The 18,937-nt window shown below is 32.1% G+C and overlaps 2 protein-coding genes across 2 annotated transcripts in view; one reads left to right on the top strand and one right to left on the bottom strand.

The window, feature by feature from the left end:
• LOC126976108 (uncharacterized) overlaps window positions 1–18,937 on the top strand; it is a 130,644-nt gene that overhangs the window by 49,124 nt on the left and 62,583 nt on the right. The window lies entirely within an intron of this gene.
• On the bottom strand, window positions 914–5,241 carry LOC126976110 (uncharacterized). Its single transcript, XM_050824301.1, has 2 exons — window positions 5,100–5,241; window positions 914–5,021 (listed from the first exon to the last, which is right to left on the bottom strand). Exons 1-2 carry the CDS (start codon window positions 5,141–5,143, stop codon window positions 1,331–1,333), a joined length of 3,735 nt encoding a protein of 1,244 aa, XP_050680258.1. The 5' UTR covers window positions 5,144–5,241; the 3' UTR covers window positions 914–1,330.

Below are 18,937 nucleotides of genomic sequence, written 5' to 3'. Positions count from 1 at the left end.
ATCTTCTATGTCACTGCTTAAGATATTTTGCATATCAGTATCTAATCGAGATCTTGGCGTATCATTTTCTTTGGGTTGTTTTAACTTCTCCAATAATGATGGTTCAATAAGTAACATTTTTTTAGCATTATCCATTTTCTTAAATAAATGAATTAATCAACCCACTTAGAATAGAACCCAATATTATCGGTAGAAATGAACCTCCTTTTTGTACAATTATATTTTTTCTAATTTTATTCGTACCTTTTCTTACCAATTTTCGAAGAATATTTTTATATTTCTTTAATTTAGATTTTTCTTTCTCGGCCAATTCAACGTTACCCCGCAGTACGTTATGAATACATTCACAAATGTAATTTATTTCTGTTTTGTTACATGATTTTAATAAAGCTTTTTGATATTTTGGCTTCAGTTTATGTAGAGCAATTAACAAATCTTTATGCGTCTTTAAACGTCTATGCATCATTTATAAATGATCGAAATTTCTTGATTCTTACCATATTTAAACCCTTTTGTGGGTACATAAACAGTGCAATATCCATCGGATGGAAATATCTTTGTCTTAACGCGACACAATTCATTTGTTTCTTGTTTCAAATCAATCATTAAATAACCATGAGCTTCATTGGTAGCATCTCTGTAAGAATCTTCCAAATATTTCGGATTTTCAGGGAATACTTGACGAGATAAGTATCGAATTTGGGTTTTATCTCGAGGATTTTTGAAATATATTATATAACTTGAGTTGAGTGATATATCTCTTTGTCCTTTACCTTGATGAAACAAATTTTGAGATAAATAAAACACACTTAAGTTTCTATGATGACTTCCTTTCGTGAATATATCAACAATACGACCATCTGATTCCCTCATCAGGTCATCAATTATTACAAGTTGAGGATTTTTTCCGTCAAACATAGATAAATCAGGTAAACCTTGAAGATAATTAATGTGGTTGAGATTATATAAAGGCTGCATTTCATCAAAGCACCAGGTGATTTGGGTAAAATTTGTATCACAGATATCATTCAAAAATTTTATAAAATTATTTACGAAAACTGATTTTCCACATCCACTTGGACCAGCAACTATTGCAGTGAATGGATGATTGAAATGATGCATTATCTACTACGTCTATGTGTGTTAAGGTTTAGTATAGTAATGAAACAATCTGTTATTAAACCACCATTTATTTAAACAGAAAAATCGATAATTGAAACAATATACAGTACATCATGTTTTACTCCGCAACTTATACATCTAAATACAATAATCTCTCATTTGGTTTTTTAAAACTATAATAATTTATTCTTAAAATTTAATATAATATTTATTCTATTTTATGATGACCCCAAGCTAATGTATCAATATTATTCGGTAAAATGTACCGTTTGGTATCATTAAATGACAGACTAGATTTATTTATTCTTTGAGTAAAAATATTATGCTTTATTGACTTAAATCTAAGCATTGAACAATATTCGTTCTTATTTTCAAATAAGCAAGTCTTATAATTTTCCATTTTCATATTCTTAGTAACACTTTTATTAACCCCCTTAGCTTTAGCTGTGAATTTTCCCTCAACATCTAATGCATACATTTTAGATCTAAGTCCTACAAATTCATTAAATATATTACCATTGTTTTCATCTTTAAAGTAGCCTAACTTCTTTTTATTGAGTTTTGGATAGCCAAATATATTTTTTTCTGTATAGTCAGAGGTATCGAAACGCAAATGTAAATCAGGTTTTATATCTCTGTAAAAATCATCTGTAAAAATTTGATATATTAAACTATCAGTATCTGTGTACAATAATTTTAATTTGTTTTGAAACTTTTTAAACATATAGTTATAGTGAAAGTCGTACATTAGAGTTTTAGAAATATCCAATATACAAAATCCCAAATAAATAGGTTTATTATGGAACAATTTCGTCTTTCGTAATTGAACTGCAACCAAATTTTCATTAAAAATAGATAAACTATGGAATTCTGGCTTAGCAATTAAATCTTGTGCGCCTAGAATTTTACCCTGATTTTCCCAATGACTCAATAATTTTACATTTACTCTTTTTTCGATATTTTCCATTGTTTTTCCAAACACTGAGTTATTCATTAATTTATAAAAATCTTTTTCGAAATCAGATGTGGCTAGTTTACGCATGTTTGTATTTAAATCTATATAATATTGTAACCATGCGCATTGTTTGAATTTTAAAATTCTATGAATTTTTTGTAATTTTAAACCCATTGTCAGACATTGCTTTAAATTTCTGTAGTGAATCACATATTTAATTTTATTACGAAGGTTTGGAACTAATTTTATGTCTTTTGTATTACCAATACATATATTCTCGGGACATAAGGGTAGGTCAGAATGTAAATCATGCAGTTCAATAGGATATTCTAGATCTACTTCCAAAATAAAACCATATTCATAATCATCAGGGACATCAAAATTAGTTGTGACATCTACCCACTCAAAACCTCCTGTAGGAAGGAATTGAGACATGGCCCATCCGTAAAGGTTATTAGCATCAAGATAAGTTAAAAATGAGTTTGGTGTGTCTTTATCATATTCTCGCATATATTTGTTATTTGCTTTGGCATAACGATTGCTACATTGAGATACACCTCCTCGAATGCCCGATCTAATAAAAGCTATTTGTTCAAAGTCTTGAAGTAATTCTAATTTAATTTTTGTGCATTTTAACATAGCATCCCAACTTAACCCAGGTGCTGTATAATAATGAGCTGGATCTAGACCATATGTTTGCAAACATAAGGCTCGGAAATTTTCAAACACATCTGTTAAAAGTAAAACATCGGTTTTAAGATATAAATCAGAATAATCTGACATATTTTGACAATGAAAGTGTTGCCAAACATCCTTGGCATGTTCATAATCTTCATCGGAAATATGTGTGTCGGTTAATGTATTGTAAAATTTATCGCGACTAGGGAGTGCTGAAAGTTTTAAGGAATCATGTGATGACATAAATTCATATGGATAAATTCCTTTTTTTCTAAGACGTAAAAAATCATTATTATTTGGAAAATTATATTTTAATGTTTGAAATTGTTCCTCCATCAAATTTTGAACAAGTTTGTCTAAACTACAAGGCAAAAATTTAAACGAATCAACGAATCTCAATTGAATTTTATGATTATTAAATTTTATCGTTTTTGTGAAAGAAATGTACTTTTCTTTCGTTTGTGGAATAATATCAATTTCCCCTTCAATAGAATTTAATGCATGAACAATAAAATGAGAGTCATATTGACTAAGATTGTGTAAAAAAACTGGGATGTGATAGGGGATTCTAAACTTTGTCTTACATACTTCGTGTGCAACTCCTCTAAAATGTCCTGTATGCGAGTCAAAGTATAATGCACATTCACCATTTAAATTAAATTGACATATAAAGCAGTCTTTACATTGCGAAATAATTTCATTATCATTGGAAGTCAAAGGCTTTGGACTTATGATAAAAGAATTCTTTGTGCAAATCACTTCTAAATCTTTATACAACTGATTCATAAAGACATGAGTACAATGAGGACCACTATATGTTTCATATTTTGATAAACTATCATCATATGAACATTTGATATAGTACCCAAAACTATAAACTTCGTGTTTGTGAACATTAGTTGTATAAGGTTTTGATGGATCGTTAAAGCATGTCTGAATTGGATTAAGGAAAGCTTCAAAATCCGCGTATATAACAAATGGTATTTGTAACATCTTATTAAATTTATCAAATTTTAAGACATTGTTTGAAATTGGTTGTCCAAACCAATCTTTTAAAGTTTTTTCTGTACTAGGCAATTCCACTTTAATATGACAACAATCATTCAATTGATGGGCTGATAACTTATCATTTGTTGAGAAGTGTAAAAGACAACCATCACAGATGTAGATTGCATGTTCATGGTTTGAAATTTGACCACTTACTAAACGCGATAGGTTTTTAATGTAACAAAAATGATTAATTGTTCCGTGCGAAATAAATAATAAATTGATATGAACAATTTTCCGTGATTTTGTTAAATACAATGGACCAACTAATTCATGTACTTTCTTTTTACAATTGTATTCAAGACCAAAAACATTTACACTTAAATTATTTAACCTTTCTACTTTTTGTATATCTGTCATTTTAACAGGAAACGTAACTCCGTCAAAATTTAATTTATTTGAATATTTACTGTAAGATGAAACTCTCTGAGAGTTCTTAGTAACTGGATATAATGCAGAAAGCAAAGCCCATTTAAAGCATAAATCATCCGAGTTTTGTACATTTATAACACTTTTTTTTAATTTGATTTCTTTAGGTAATTCAATGTATGATTTTCCACGTAATGGATTGAATTTGTTTATATTCATGTCTAATGCATTTATTTTCTTAAGACTCCAACCACTATCTTTTTTCTCAAATGTGCTAATTTTAGTCATCAACATATCACATAAGGACGAAAAGAAAAAATTTAAATCCTCACCCTGCATTATAGTATAACTACATGTTTGAAATTCAAATTCATTAGAAATATTTTTTGTTTCTTGAACAAAATTAGCGTGCAGAATAAAATTAACTTTAAAAATTGTAAGCAATCGAACAGATTCCTCAAATAGTGAAATAATTTCATTTTTAATAGAATTCAAAAACATTTCTGGTGTTTCGAATGTTTGTAATTGGTTGGATTTACTCTTTATTTTATATGAGATTATTCTATTACCAAAAGCCGATTCGTGTACTGTGACATTTTTTAAAGTACTATGTAATTGCATTACGTTATTCTTATGGAGGTTACTTCTAAGATGATTTGCATAATATCTTTTCCGTATTAAGATTTGACATAAAGAACAGTTCACCATTTCATCGTTCACACTGGTGAGCCCCGATGATGTGGATGGTTCCCCTTGTCTTCCTCTCTTTGTACTTGTATCATTGTCTTCACTGTCTTGTAATACTGCACTTCTTCTCTTAAAACCTCCTCCACTTTGTAGAACAGGTTGACTACAACATAAGTGAATGATATTAGCCACATTTCATCAATAATATAATACTAAATAATTTACAAAGAAAATAACTCACTTGATCATTTTTTCAACCTCATTACATACAAAGCAGAGTTCCATATCGTTATGTTTAATTTTCCAAATGATGAGAATATAATAATATTATTTGTATAAGAGAATAAATAAACTAATAACTAAACTGAACTAATATTTATGTATTTCTTCATAGCTACCTACTTATTGTTAAAATTATATTTCTTATAATTTTCTGTTTCTAAAATTTTCTTCGTAACATTGTATAAAATCTTTTTAATGTCCTTATAACTTTCATTATTGTCGATTGTATAATATTTTAATCTATAATCAGCGTATTTCCATTGTTCTTGTGCAGGCGTGTTTTTTATTTTATTGAGATCATAGATTTCTATTTTAACCAAATGTGATGCATTTCTTCCGTCATCTGCATTAGTTGTAATGTAAATACTTCCATTCTCCTGTGCTCTGGATATTGATGATGATATTTTCTTTTGTTTTGTTTTTTTCACTTCGAATAATGCATCTATATTTTCATTTGAGCTGGCCCTCTTCAAGGATTTAAGTTGAGGAACTTTTAATGAATCCTGACTATCTTCAGACAAGGGATAGTAAAATGTTTTATATGTATTTTCTTCCACTGTTGGGTTGAATGCATTCTACAACAACAATAAGACTGCTTTAGAATAGTATTATACATACATATCTTAATATAACAAATGATATAACTTTTTAATTTCAAAGTGAATAATAGATAAAACTTACCTCCATTGCAGCAAATCACTCAACAATTACACAAGACACAAAATATATAATAATTTGACTGAATACGCCACTTCAATGATTATTTTTCTGAACAGTTCTAGCATTTTATACTAAAATATCGTAAAAGTAAATTTGTTTATGATTAGTACTGGTTTTTAAATATTGTGATGAAACATAATGGCACTTAAATGATAAGTTCAATTATTGATAGTTTAATGGAGTCAACATTTCCAGATTGTACTAATGACTACGTAAGTATGTAGGTACAAAGTTCGTTTTCAATCAGCTTTTATATTATAATAAAATTGATGAAAATATAATTTCATCAAATGTTCATAGATTTATATTTGAATCGCTTGTAATGATATTTTGTTTTATTGTAACCATATAAGTTTTAAATACATGAATAAGATACATTAAAGCCTTATTTATTGAGTGCTTATGTTATTATGATCCACATAACTATTCAATCATCGCAACTGACAAGACCCTGTTCTCAACTAATATGAATACAATCGAGATACAGAATTATTTGAACAAAATCGATCCCAGTATTAAAAATAATGTTTACGCGGCAAACCGATTGCCGATATATGTTGTAACGCCCTGTTATATTGTCAGCAATTTAGATAGTGATAATAAGCCAGGCACTCACTGGGTTGCAATACACATTGATGAGCAGGGTATTGGACAATACTTCGATTCATATGGTCGTCCACCTCAGGGATTCCAGCTGATGTTTTTACAAAGGAATTGCAGAATGTATAACTACAATACTGCAAGAGTACAGAATGAATATACCGCAGTGTGTGGCGAGTACTGCATAATGTATCTATACTTTAAGTTTAATAAGAAGAGTTTGAATGATTTCATCAAATATTTTGAAAATGATACAATCTGCAATGATGTTTTATTATATACTTTATTTAAATCATGTTTTAAAAATAAATAATAAATACAGAAACTGTCTTTTTAATCGTAGTAACGAATGTGATAGAGGTAATTAGTAAATTACCTGTATCACGTTCATGGAAATTTAGACATTGAGTCGCTCACCAATCATTAGCTAAATGACCAGTGATTATTAATGATTATGGATCTGTTTAATTTAAAAAGCTAACTTTGAAACTATAAGAGATATCGAAAAACGGATCAGCGCAATCGCTCGGAAATACATCAAAACCCCCAGTTTGACACCAAACTTCTTTTTTTTTTTTTTTAGTAGGCATCACGAGCAAGTGAGCCAGAATCGAGGAGCCAGAACCGGCGAATCCCTACTACTGTGAGCCAGAACCGGCGAATCCCTACTACTTGTTTGACAGCTGAGATTATAGTGAGCTTAAACCACAGTAGACAGTACATATGTCTACTGTGCTTAAACTAAGGCAGCCCGATGCAAAAGTCAAGTTCGCGTTTTATCACACTCAGTAAAGTCTGAGCAAAGTCTAAGTACGCTCTAAAGATCTCAGCCTTAAATCAAATGGAATATGTATTTTAAAATTGTTGTTTTTTTATGGAATAGGAGGACAAACGAGCGTACGGGTCACCTGATGTTAAGTGGTTACCGCCGCCATTAATTCTTTTGCCACACCAGAGGAAGCACAGGAGCGTTGCCCGCCTCTTTGAAAAATGTTCGCGCTATTTTTGAAGGTATCGTCCCGGAAACACCGCACACGGAAGCTCATTCCACAGCTCTCTTGTACGTGAAAGAAAGTTTCTTGAAAACTGCACTGTGGAAGATCGCCGTACATCCAAATGTGATGGGGATGATATCCTAATTTGTGCCGTATCGTGCGTTTATACTTCATCCTAGTGTTTTAATCCTTTACATTTGTAAGCTTCATTGTAATGTATTTCTCTTAGTAAAGTATGGTTCGTTGTTAAATATTGTGACTCATTACTACCACAAGTAATAAGTAAACATCGCATGACCAGTCACAGTAAGTCATCTGTGATCATAAACAATGCACTGTTAGCCATATTTTGTGTTTTGTTCGTGTCGTTTTGAACTCCAAACATATTTTATATTTTTGCATTCATTAGTCGTATGCTATAGTATTGTTATAATTAACAAGGAATTATAACTGGCTCTTAATTATCAAATTCAAATATATTTATTCTAAACTAGCTGACCCGATATAATAAATATAATAATGTTTTTATATGAATCTGTTGTCGCTTCATTGTGTGTCTTCTACCGCATTTATCACGGGGAGTGTTCCGAAGAGCTGTTTAACCTGATTCCTGCCGCCGAATTCCACCTTCGCACGACACGCCACAAGTTAGGATTTCATCCCCACCATCTGGATGTGTGGCGGTCCTCTACAGTGCGGTTTTCAAGGAGCTTTCTCCCTCGTACTACAAAGCTATGGAATGAGCTTCCTTGTGCGGTGTTTCCGGGACAATACGACATGGGTACCTTCAAAAAAAGCGCGTACACCTTCCTTAAAGGCCGGCAACGCTCTTGTGATTCCTCTGGTGTTGCAAGAGAATGTGGGCAGCGGTGATCACTTAACACCAGGTGACCCGTACGCTCGTTTATCCTCCTATTCCATAAAAAAAAAATATATCATAACATCAAAAATTACTTCATAAAATATGCACCCTGCTGTCGTAATGAAATTGTTTCACAGCAGAACTGTCAAACCGTGCGTCAATAAATTCTCTCGTAGAAATTATGTATGGACACATCAAAGGAAAAACAAATTTGTTGTTTTTATTTAATTTAGCAGCATTTTCCTATTTTTTCACCTTTTAAACCTTCCCTGGACTTCCACATATAATTCAAGACCTAAATTGGCCAAATCGGTCCAGCCGTTCTCGAGTTTTAGCGAGACTAACGAACAGCAATTCATTTATATATATATATATAGATAGGATATCATGAAAGTTAAAAACTACCACACGGCGCAAGAAACTCAGCGGGTATTACAATACATTTTATATAGCCTGACGGCGGTCGCTCCATTCCCAGTCTGTGGTATCATTAAGAAAGTCATTAATGTATAGTAACCTTTACCACACAAACGTTGTTAACAATTCTTTTGAATATCGTAATACATTTTGTTTTGAACATTTTTTGGGATCACGTAGAAGCATTTACATTGCCCAATAAAAGACTTACTAACTCGACTTAATCAAGTAGTAGTCATAACAAGTTATCTGTGTGCAATACCTAAACTAACTATTATATTATTAGGTACCTACTAAGTACCTATAATGAACCATAGGTTTTATCTATCTATACATAGGTTGTATATTAGGTTGATCATATGGTCTGGAATTCAAACCCAAATACTTCAATATTTGGACATCAAAACCTAGCGCTGCCAGACTAAAGCGCAAATACATCTAGTTAGATCTACAGTTCCTAATTTGCTAGAAAATCAATGCACGCCCCTGCATCAATCCTTACACATGTACTGTAAATAAATATTTCTGGATTATGAAGATAATATAACACAACGAATTTTAAGTAGTCCTTTTTTCTGTTTCAGGTACGCTCAGCTTGTATTGTTCTCAGTGCTTCCCGACTTCCCGACCTATGGACGAAAAAAAAAGAACGACGATAAAATTAGTTTATTATATGTAACGTTCCTCCACAGTGCGGTTTTCAAGGAATTTTCTTCCACTTATAACCAAGCTGTGGAATGAGCTTCTTTGTGCGGTGTTTCAAGGACGATACGACATTGGAACCTTCATAAAAAATGATCGTCGCCGCTCATATGCTCTTGCAATTCCAGAGGAGTAACAGGTGCGTTCCTGAGGCTTTGGAATTTGTTGAATACCGGTTAACTAATTTATCGTAAAAATATAATTAAGTATATAACGGCAGTTTCTATCGCAAACAACATATAAGTAGTTCGACACTCTCAAGGAAGGCAAAATTTATAGGGTTTTTTCTGTTTACCTAGAACTATGTTTGGCAAATAATAGGTACCGTCTTGTACTACTACATACTTGTAATAAATACTACAAGTACGTATGGGGGAAAATCTGAAAACTGTAACATTTCCAATTAAATCATAAAAAATGGCAGTTGTAGAGACTGTCGATAGAAGTGAAGACTTAGAACTTTTAATATTAAAATATTTTAAACAATGCAATGTAATTATTAATTTCAGTTTATTTTTAAAACTTACTTTGAATAATACGAGTATATCAACTCTATATTATTTACATAGGTATACATAGTTGAAATAGTGTTTTTGTATATATTTATATCTATTTTTAAATAAAATATTTAATATTATTATAGTATATTTTATTAATTAAATAAATTCGCGCGTACCAGTCATGACGATGTCGGTGACGCGAACCCATAAGATTATTAAAAAGTGCCCAACGCGATTAAAGAAGTTTTTACTTCGAAAATTGTGCGAAACTCTCGGTGGGTGTGTCTGACTGACATTTGTGTGTTTTTTTTTAAAGTACGCGCGCTAATACCAAGATTTGGTTGTTTCGCTTCTTGCGGGATTAACGAGTAAACAGGCGGTATAAAATAGCTGCCTTTCTCGTTTTCACTCCCAATAAAATAACAGAGAAATATTGATTTTAATCGCTGATAACCGTCATATTTTAAAAATCCGGTTTACCAGTTCCAAACCTTGACTTAAACTTTTGTATCATACAATCTTAGATAGTTTATAAATCTAGATAGTCTCTTGCTTTTATACAACCGATAAAAACAGGCCAGGTTTATTACATTAGTGTGCGAGACAAGTTAAGTCTTACACTCGCGATTTGTATGACACTTTGTGTTAGTGTGCGTGCATTTCTCAAACTATAGGTTAACTCTAAACTCAATTATATGACGCTTTTACAGCTGTCATTGTCTATCTAGACGTATAATGTGAATACCATCATGAATCAATTTGAGTTACTATTTTTGTAGTTATTTATAAGTTGTTCGTGTCTCGCTCGAGTTCCATGGAAGTAACAGAAATAGTTACGACCAACGCGTGAGATTTGTTTGGAATCGCCCTCCATATGTGCCTGTATTTATCCTTACTGTGAATCTGTGTTTCTCCTTTTAGCTGAAATTGTTATTATGAGTGACGACACTAGCAAAACGTGCTTCTTCGTTTTTAAAACTCTTTTATCCAAGGTTTCCTAACACCTTCCTTTCGTTACGTTGCATTTTATAAACCACAATGGTTAGCTGAAATTGTAACTATTATTACCGCTGTGACTACGAATAATTAATAAAAACAATGCTGAATTTTATAATATCTCTTATGCTCAATAGTTTTTTTTTTCTTTTAACGTAATACGAAAATCTTTGTGTGCAAACTTATATATAAATATTAAATATAGACTCAAAGCTAAGATACTAAGTTGGTATAATATCTATGCAAAGCAAGAAATAGTTTCTTTTACAAAAATAATTTAATAGAATGTAAGTATATTATTTATATCTTGCACGTTGTATGCACATACCTAGTGTGTGAGTCAGACCTCCATTAATTTAATTTAATTTAATATGTGTGTTAATCTTTTTTACATTTTATTATATGAGTTTTAAGCATTTCGTTTAAAAGAAGATTTCGTTACTTTGAACCATTGTTCTACCTTAGAAATAGCATTATTTACATCTTCAATAGTAGTTGCGTGTCGATGAACTTTAAATAATAGTGATGTATCATCCGCAAACAATACTATATCATGTGTGTTCTTTATAAGATAGGGTAGGTCATTGATGTAAACTAAAAACAGAAATGGTCCGAGAATTGAACCCTGCGGGACACCCATTCCTAACACGGAGCCTGAAGCTTTATTAGCCTCTAAGTGTAGAAACAAAAAATAATACTGAGCAGTGAGTTTAGTCAAATCATCAGTGATTAAGGTCGCACTAGCAAAATTACTAAAAGAACGTTGCAGCTTAGAGTATTAAACCGAATAAAATTTCGGGAATGTTAATGAGAAACATCAATGGGTGCACTTTGGCAGTAAAAACGACCATTTTGTCGTCCTGACAAATAGCATGACGTCACGGCCACTCTACGCCATGGTTCTCGAATCCCTCGTTTGAGTACGAATACTCTGCTATTGTGCTCCAGTTTAATGCTTATAAAAAGTATTTTATTTGAACATTAATCTACTGCCGTGAAGTTTGCCACATGTCCCAAATCAAAATTAGTAGGTATTTTATAGCTAAATATTAAGCATATAAATTAACACACCCGCACTATTTACTAGTGAAGAGATAAAATAAGGATAAATATTATCCTCGATACCTATTTTATTTATTCTAATATCTCCTAGTGTTAATAAGCTCCAAAAAGTGCATAAATTGACGGACTGACTAGTGAAAATATAAGAGCTCCTGAAAACGGATTTCGTACATACTTTTAACAAATAACTTGGATGAACTACAATTTTTATAGATCTTTTTTATACTATGAATGCCGTCATCAGTCAGTTACATACTCCAAGGTACAGTGATATTCAAATCGTTTGTTAGTAGTAGAAGTGGATTGCAAGTCGACCCACTGTTCTACAAAGAACCAGAATGATGGATCTAGTTCAATGATGAAGTTTCTAGATCAAACCAAACAGGACTAATGTTGTTTTTTATTGATCTACATGATGGATTAGCAAAAAATGGCTTGTCAGCTAACGCACGATTCAAATAGGAAATATGTGTGAGTATTTTAGGAGTCCCTATATGAATCATCACCAACGGTAACGGTCCGTCCTTCTGCCAGAGGCCTGTGTCTCAAAAACCGCAATAGTGGGACAAAGAGCGGCGCGAATCATCAACGGTCAAGTTATCTCTGATTAGCTCGATTCTTTGGCATCGCGTAGAGTTGTGGGTCTCTCTATATCTTCAACTGAGTGCTCTAGAGGAGCTCTTCGGGTTCATACAAGCAGCCGAATACCACCACCGGATATTACGTCAAAATGCGAAATTCCGCTCGCATTACGTTGACGTCTGTCATTTTGCGAGGAACTTCTTGCCTCTCACACCCACTTTGGGGAATCAATAACCGGCTGCAGTTATCATGAACTGATACAACTTAGGGACCTTCAAGAATAGAGCATACTATCCCAACATAAAGGCCGGTCACGTATCTCTTGACCCTTGGTGTTGCGGTTTTCAATGGGCAGTCGCCTCATCCATCACGAGAGCCTCTTGCCCCCCTTATAAAAAATAATAATAAATAATGTTATATAAAAAATAATGCACGTCCCTTATATACCTATAAGGATTATTCTAGAATGATGTCAGTGTGTAGTAACAAGAAAAACATGTTTTTGTAAATAACACGAAGGTCAAGGTTGCTTTATTCCCATTAGTACGTACCGAATACTCGCGAACATTCGATGTAACAAGCTAAATGTACACAATATCGTCAGAGGCTTAGAACTGTCGTTATCTTGATGACCCAGATCTAGTTAAACAACTTATTATTAGACTTGTTCATAACTCTCGTTGCTGATAACAATAATTTTTTACGCTTATAGAAACGAATACGGTCAAACATAACATATTAACGGTTATTGAATTATTTATTTGAGCTCTGTTTTTATTTTTATTTTCGTTTGGTATCGAATTTTGAAATAAAAAAAGTTTCTCGTTTGAGAATTCGGCGGCAGAATCTCATAATATTTCACATTTATTGATTTTCAAAAAACATCGCATAATTCAATCGATTTTATCGTAATAAATGACAGATTTTCACCGTAGTTAACACATTATAGTTTTCAAATCCAAATATTATTTTGTACGATTTCAAGGTAGGATTTTAGATTATTTATGAACGTCAAAAATTACCACCTATTCGAAAATGTATGCCTCAGATCTGAAAAGAATGTAACGGCGCTTGTTTCTGCCAGAAATTCTGAAGGGCGATGTAGCTTGTGAAAGTACTGGGCTAATAAGACGTAACATCTTATGTCTCAAGGTGACGAGCACAATTGTAGTGCCGCTCAGAATTTTTGGATTTCTATGGAATCCTCAGCGGCACTGCATTGTTATGGGCGGGGTGTATCAATCACCATCATCTGAAAGTCCTGCTCGTCTCGTCCCTTTGTAAATCGATGGAAATGTAAATATTGATATAAAAGAGTGGCAATGAGTTTCTTGCTACTTCTTCTCATTAGCTCAACCCTTTACGAAGTAGCGGTAGATTCAATAAGAAAAATATTTTTTTGACATTCATAAGTGTCATTACCGTGACCTACATGAATAAAGTGATTTTGATTTGATTTGACTTATAAATCGAGTGCATGACTCCTTTCACGATTTTCCTCTAAGTCTCGTTGTTTCCCACTTGGCCATCACCGCCCTTCTCAAAATACCAAGCTGTATATGAATCATGTAGGTATTTATTTCCGAGGCACGGTATCATAACAAAATAATTTTAATAACTTAAACTGTTTTAGATCCTTCATTCTTATCTATAGATCCGACGTCAGACCACCCTGATCGTATTCGGAATGAAATGTCAGACAAAAAAAAATCGACTCACAATCGAAACAATCGATAAAAAGGTTATTCTCAAGGAGGTTCAGTTGTCTTTACGTTCCGTACCTGAAGGGTCAGAAACAGTAACCTTATTACAGATGCCTACCTTCTGGCTTTCCAAAGTATACATATATAAATTTAACTTTTTGGCATAGTTTTCAATTTTAAATATTATTATTAAAGTAGGATTTTAGATTATTTATGAACCTCAAAAACTACGACCTATTCGAAAATTTATGCCTCAGATCTGATCAGAGAAGAATGCACGAGAAACTCAGAGGGCTTCTTTTTTTCTTTTTCAATAAAATTTCGTTAAAATAAAATATTATTTAAATAGCCTGAGGGCGGGCGCTTCAAATTTCACGCGCATTCAAATCAATCTGTGGTATCAGAAGAAAATTATATATGTTATAGTAACCTTTACCACATAAAAGTTTTTTAGCTATTATTTTCAACTTCGTAACACAATTGTTTTGTACATTATCTGGGATCTTGTAAAAGCATATACGTCGCCCAACAAAGGACTAGTAGGGTCACCTTAATGTTATATTAAATTGTTAAGTTTTAACCATTACAAGTAAACATATGTAGACCTACTTAAGACACCAGCTCCTCACAAATACCAGCTGTTCAAACTGTAACACTCGTGTATGTACTGTATTAGTGTAAGATCTTTTGTGAAGAGAATAGATATTTAAATAAAACACTTATAAAGGAATAAACTGTACCGGTTTTACCGCAAATACCACCTCCGAAAATAAATGGCGCTAAACTTCATAATGACAACTATGACAAATACTATCTTTGACTCATTTCATCTGCAGCCCCCTGAAAACGAGATCTGGAAACTTCTTGAAACGTCGGGTTGACTAAAAAAAATGTAACTTTTACGCAAACATCTAATGTAAAACAGTTACAATTACACGCGTTTTAATCCTTTAAAAGTGTTTTATTTAAATGTGTAACACTACCGTTAATCAACGAAAATACGAGAATAGATATATTATTATTACTAAAGAATAAATAAAATTATTATAAAAGATGAACTTGAATAACTTGATAAGGGATGAGCGATACCTACCTTAAACATCAATTACAGCTTTTATCAATTAGAAAACGTAACCAACGAGACATGATTCGTTGGAACTTTTACAAAATGCATCTTTTTTAATAGACACAAAGGTCAGACATTCTTTAATCAATAGTTGCAAATATAAACTTTTGACGTAAACGTGTTTGAATCATATAATTTTATGTATAATTTTGGAAGTTAAGTTAAGTTAAACAAATAAAGACCTTCGAGAAATATTTTTTTGAATATATTTATGGTCAACTATCCACATTATCTTGAACGACTATTCAATAATCTATACATATAATAAAAAAAAATAACCGTACATTGAATATTTTATTAAAGAAGACTCGCTTCCACAAAACAGTACGGACGCCAAAAAATTATTTTATAGAATTTCTGTCTGTATGTCCGAGCAAAACGAAAAACTTTTTAACGTTTTCTTATTTTGCGTAAATAAGTAGACGGGACAACATACTATAGGTTACTATTTATCACACTAGATGCAGGGATAGTATTTGTTATGTACGCGGACGACGTCGCGGGCAGCACCTAGTACATTCATAATGGTATATTGCTAGGTACAGGCTGTATGGGCCAGACCTATACGAGCACAATGCGAAGCCATTATTTTTCCAAATGAATTTATTTTGAAGATATCTATCTATCTTATAAAACAAACCACGCTTTTTTACGATAAAAAACAATTTAATCACACTATTCGTAGTTTATGCTTATTAATTATTTTTTTCTACTTTTTGGTTTTCTTTGAAAGCGTGTTTTTTAGTTTTCATTTCTAATTATTATATGCTCTTTTCATTTCCCCTTACATACAAACAGACATACATACCAATCAAGTAAATGTATAACAGATTTTTTAAATTATTGTATTGTCACCGGTATGCAAAGTTTCAATTCAAACCAAGATTTTAAAGTGGGTGAAAATCATGGTCATAGTTTTCGTTACATGCATGCAACATACGTATGAAGCTAATAAAATCGTGTTAACAATGGTTTTTTGCGAGTAGAAGTCAGGTTTGTGTATCAAATAGAGGTGATATTTACACCCCTCAATGAAAGTGGTGAGGGTTTACCAGTGGGAGGCTCCTTTGCACAGGATGCCAGCTAGATTATGGGAACCACAACGGCGCCTATTTCTGCCGTGAAGCAGTAATGTGTTAGCATCACTGTGTTTCGGTCTGAAGGGCACCGTAGCTAGTGAAATTACTGGGCGTATGAGACCTAACATCTTATGTCTCAAGGTGACGAGCGTAGTTGTATTGCCACTCCTCTCCCTCCTGCGGCACAGCATTATAATGGGCAGGGCGTATCCATTACCATCAGCTGTGCGTCCTGCTCGTCTCGTCCCTTATTTTCATATAAAAAAAGTCTTAATGGTATGTATTTCAATCTCAATTTATTGCAATTCCATAAATACATTCCTTTAATATAACATTTGGAGTAAATGCTATAATTGTACAAGGATTAGTATTATGGATACCCAGTTTGGGTGTCGCAATTTGGTCTGAACAGCAGACCGTAGTAGAGAGACCCATATTTTTATTTATTTTAGTTTGAGTCGTTTAGAAAATCATTAATGGCATATTAGCACTGTTCTAATAAAAAGTTTTTTAGTTTTTTCTAAATTCATTTTCGTTTTCTATGCTTCGAATTTTGTCTTTCAGATTAATATATATTTTTATAGACATTACGTAAGGACTCGACGTATGTAGTACTAATTTTGATTGTGGGAGGATTAATTTATTTATATATCTTTCCGGTAATCAACGAGGTAATTTTCTTTTTATATAATGTATCATATCATATATATGTATGTATGTACGTATGTGTTGTATCATAAGACGTTTCTTATCCCTCCGAGTGTTACCTACATATTCGAGGAGTCGCCATCGATCTGAATGGAGGCCACTCGAGATGCTAAATACAGTCGGGCTTATCGCAACACGTGTGTTGGCTAACAGGATATTATGACTGCGCTTTTATTTTATGTACTCTTTGCTTGTAGGGATGGGAAGGTCTTTGATCGGTAGTCGATGATGTGGATTTTTTCAGTTTCGTTTTAAACAAGCAAAATCCGGTAATGCTATATGATGGCATATTAAATTAAGAATATATTATATTTTAAACTGTTCATTATTTAAAATAAAAATGCTGTATTAGTACTCGCACTAGAAATTCTGTATCTCCGCTCTAATGTTTTTTTCAACTAAAGTATATTGCATTAAAAATAATAATAAAAATTATTTGATGTGTTAGCGCTGAAACAAATAAAAAAACAAAAAAGATTTCATAAACTGAGCATCCTCTATCTTCAAATTAAGCATTCAATTTTAATGAAATATAGTAAAGACGTGACTGAGGTAAGGAAAGATCATATTGAAATTCGTAGGAGTGCAATTTTACTGAATTTCTCGGGGCACGAGTAACGTATGAATATAAACTTTCGCGTTACTCTCGTTGGTAAAAGAATTTTAATTTTAAATAACATCAGATGACCCGTACACTTTTTGTTTCGTCCCACTTGTTGCTAAGACGTGGGCAACACCAGAGGAATCAGAAGAGAAGTTTTCGATCTTTCAGGTGGGAGTAGTGTCGAATTAACTTGAAAAATCGCGCAAGGAGGTTCAATCCACAGTGTCCATTCACGGTTTCGTTCTTTTGCTTCTTCATTGCATTAAAAAAATATTTTTACATTTTAAACAATCGATATTCGAGTATACATAGCGCATCACTAGGGTGCGATATGCGTTCGGTCGTCGAACTCTCTTAGTGCGTTCTTAATGAATGCAGTTGTGATAAAAATTATGAGAAGTTTTCTAATGTCTAGGAAAGTTTTGTGAGTTACGTGTGAACTTAATGTTCTTACTAACATTCATTTCAACAACGAAACAAGATATAAAATATAGTAGATACCCGCTCGGAATCTGTAAAACTGTGCAAATTTATATTGAAATCCATTTCAATGGTGTTAATTTTTTTCAGTCTATTTAATTTTCCATCTAACTATAGAATAAGTTAATTGACTATTAATATATCCAGCATCATGTTTTATTAATATTATTAAAAATACATCGAACAACTCCTCGCATTCATTTTGTAAATTATTAATATTTGTAATGGTTTATAGCAAAATATTTAAAATAGCTACATTTAGACAATTTTTGAACTCTGCATCGATTTTCAAGCGCAAAATTTAAAAACATATAATTACATAATACGATTTATGTCTTTGTTTTTGATAATAGTTGCTTTATTTTCTTAATTTCTAATGTTTCATCTGTTTTTTTTTTATATTTTTGGATTGTCTTTTTTTAATTTTGTTATTAAGTACTTGTAATTTAAAGTATTAATAATTGCATGTTGAGTTAGCCCCTAAATGGGGTATACGATGGTAAATAATATAAGTTATTTTATATATTTATATATCTTTTAAGATATCTTTAAATCAATTTTGCCCCAACATGTTTGTAGGCATATTAATATATATATAACATAATTTGTATGTAGGAATATCTCGCGTATTTCGAAATCAGCTTTATCGATTTTGATGAAT

Source organism: Leptidea sinapis, chromosome 39 (genome assembly GCF_905404315.1).
Source record: "Leptidea sinapis chromosome 39, ilLepSina1.1, whole genome shotgun sequence".
NCBI lineage: Eukaryota > Metazoa > Arthropoda > Insecta > Lepidoptera > Pieridae > Leptidea > Leptidea sinapis.
Note: the sequence above shows the minus strand (reverse complement) of the source record. Positions and strands in the feature narration are given on the sequence as shown.

What these genes read in the sequence shown, in the direction of transcription:
- LOC126976110 (XM_050824301.1), bottom strand. Translation starts at nt 5,143, where the DNA reads ATGGAACTCTGCTTTGTATGTAATGAGGTTGAAAAAATGATCAA. An exon ending in GAGGTTGAAAAAATGATCAA is followed by an intron (nt 5,022 to 5,099) that starts GTGAGTTATTTT and finishes CTTATGTTGTAG; the next exon opens with TCAACCTGTTCTACAAAGTG.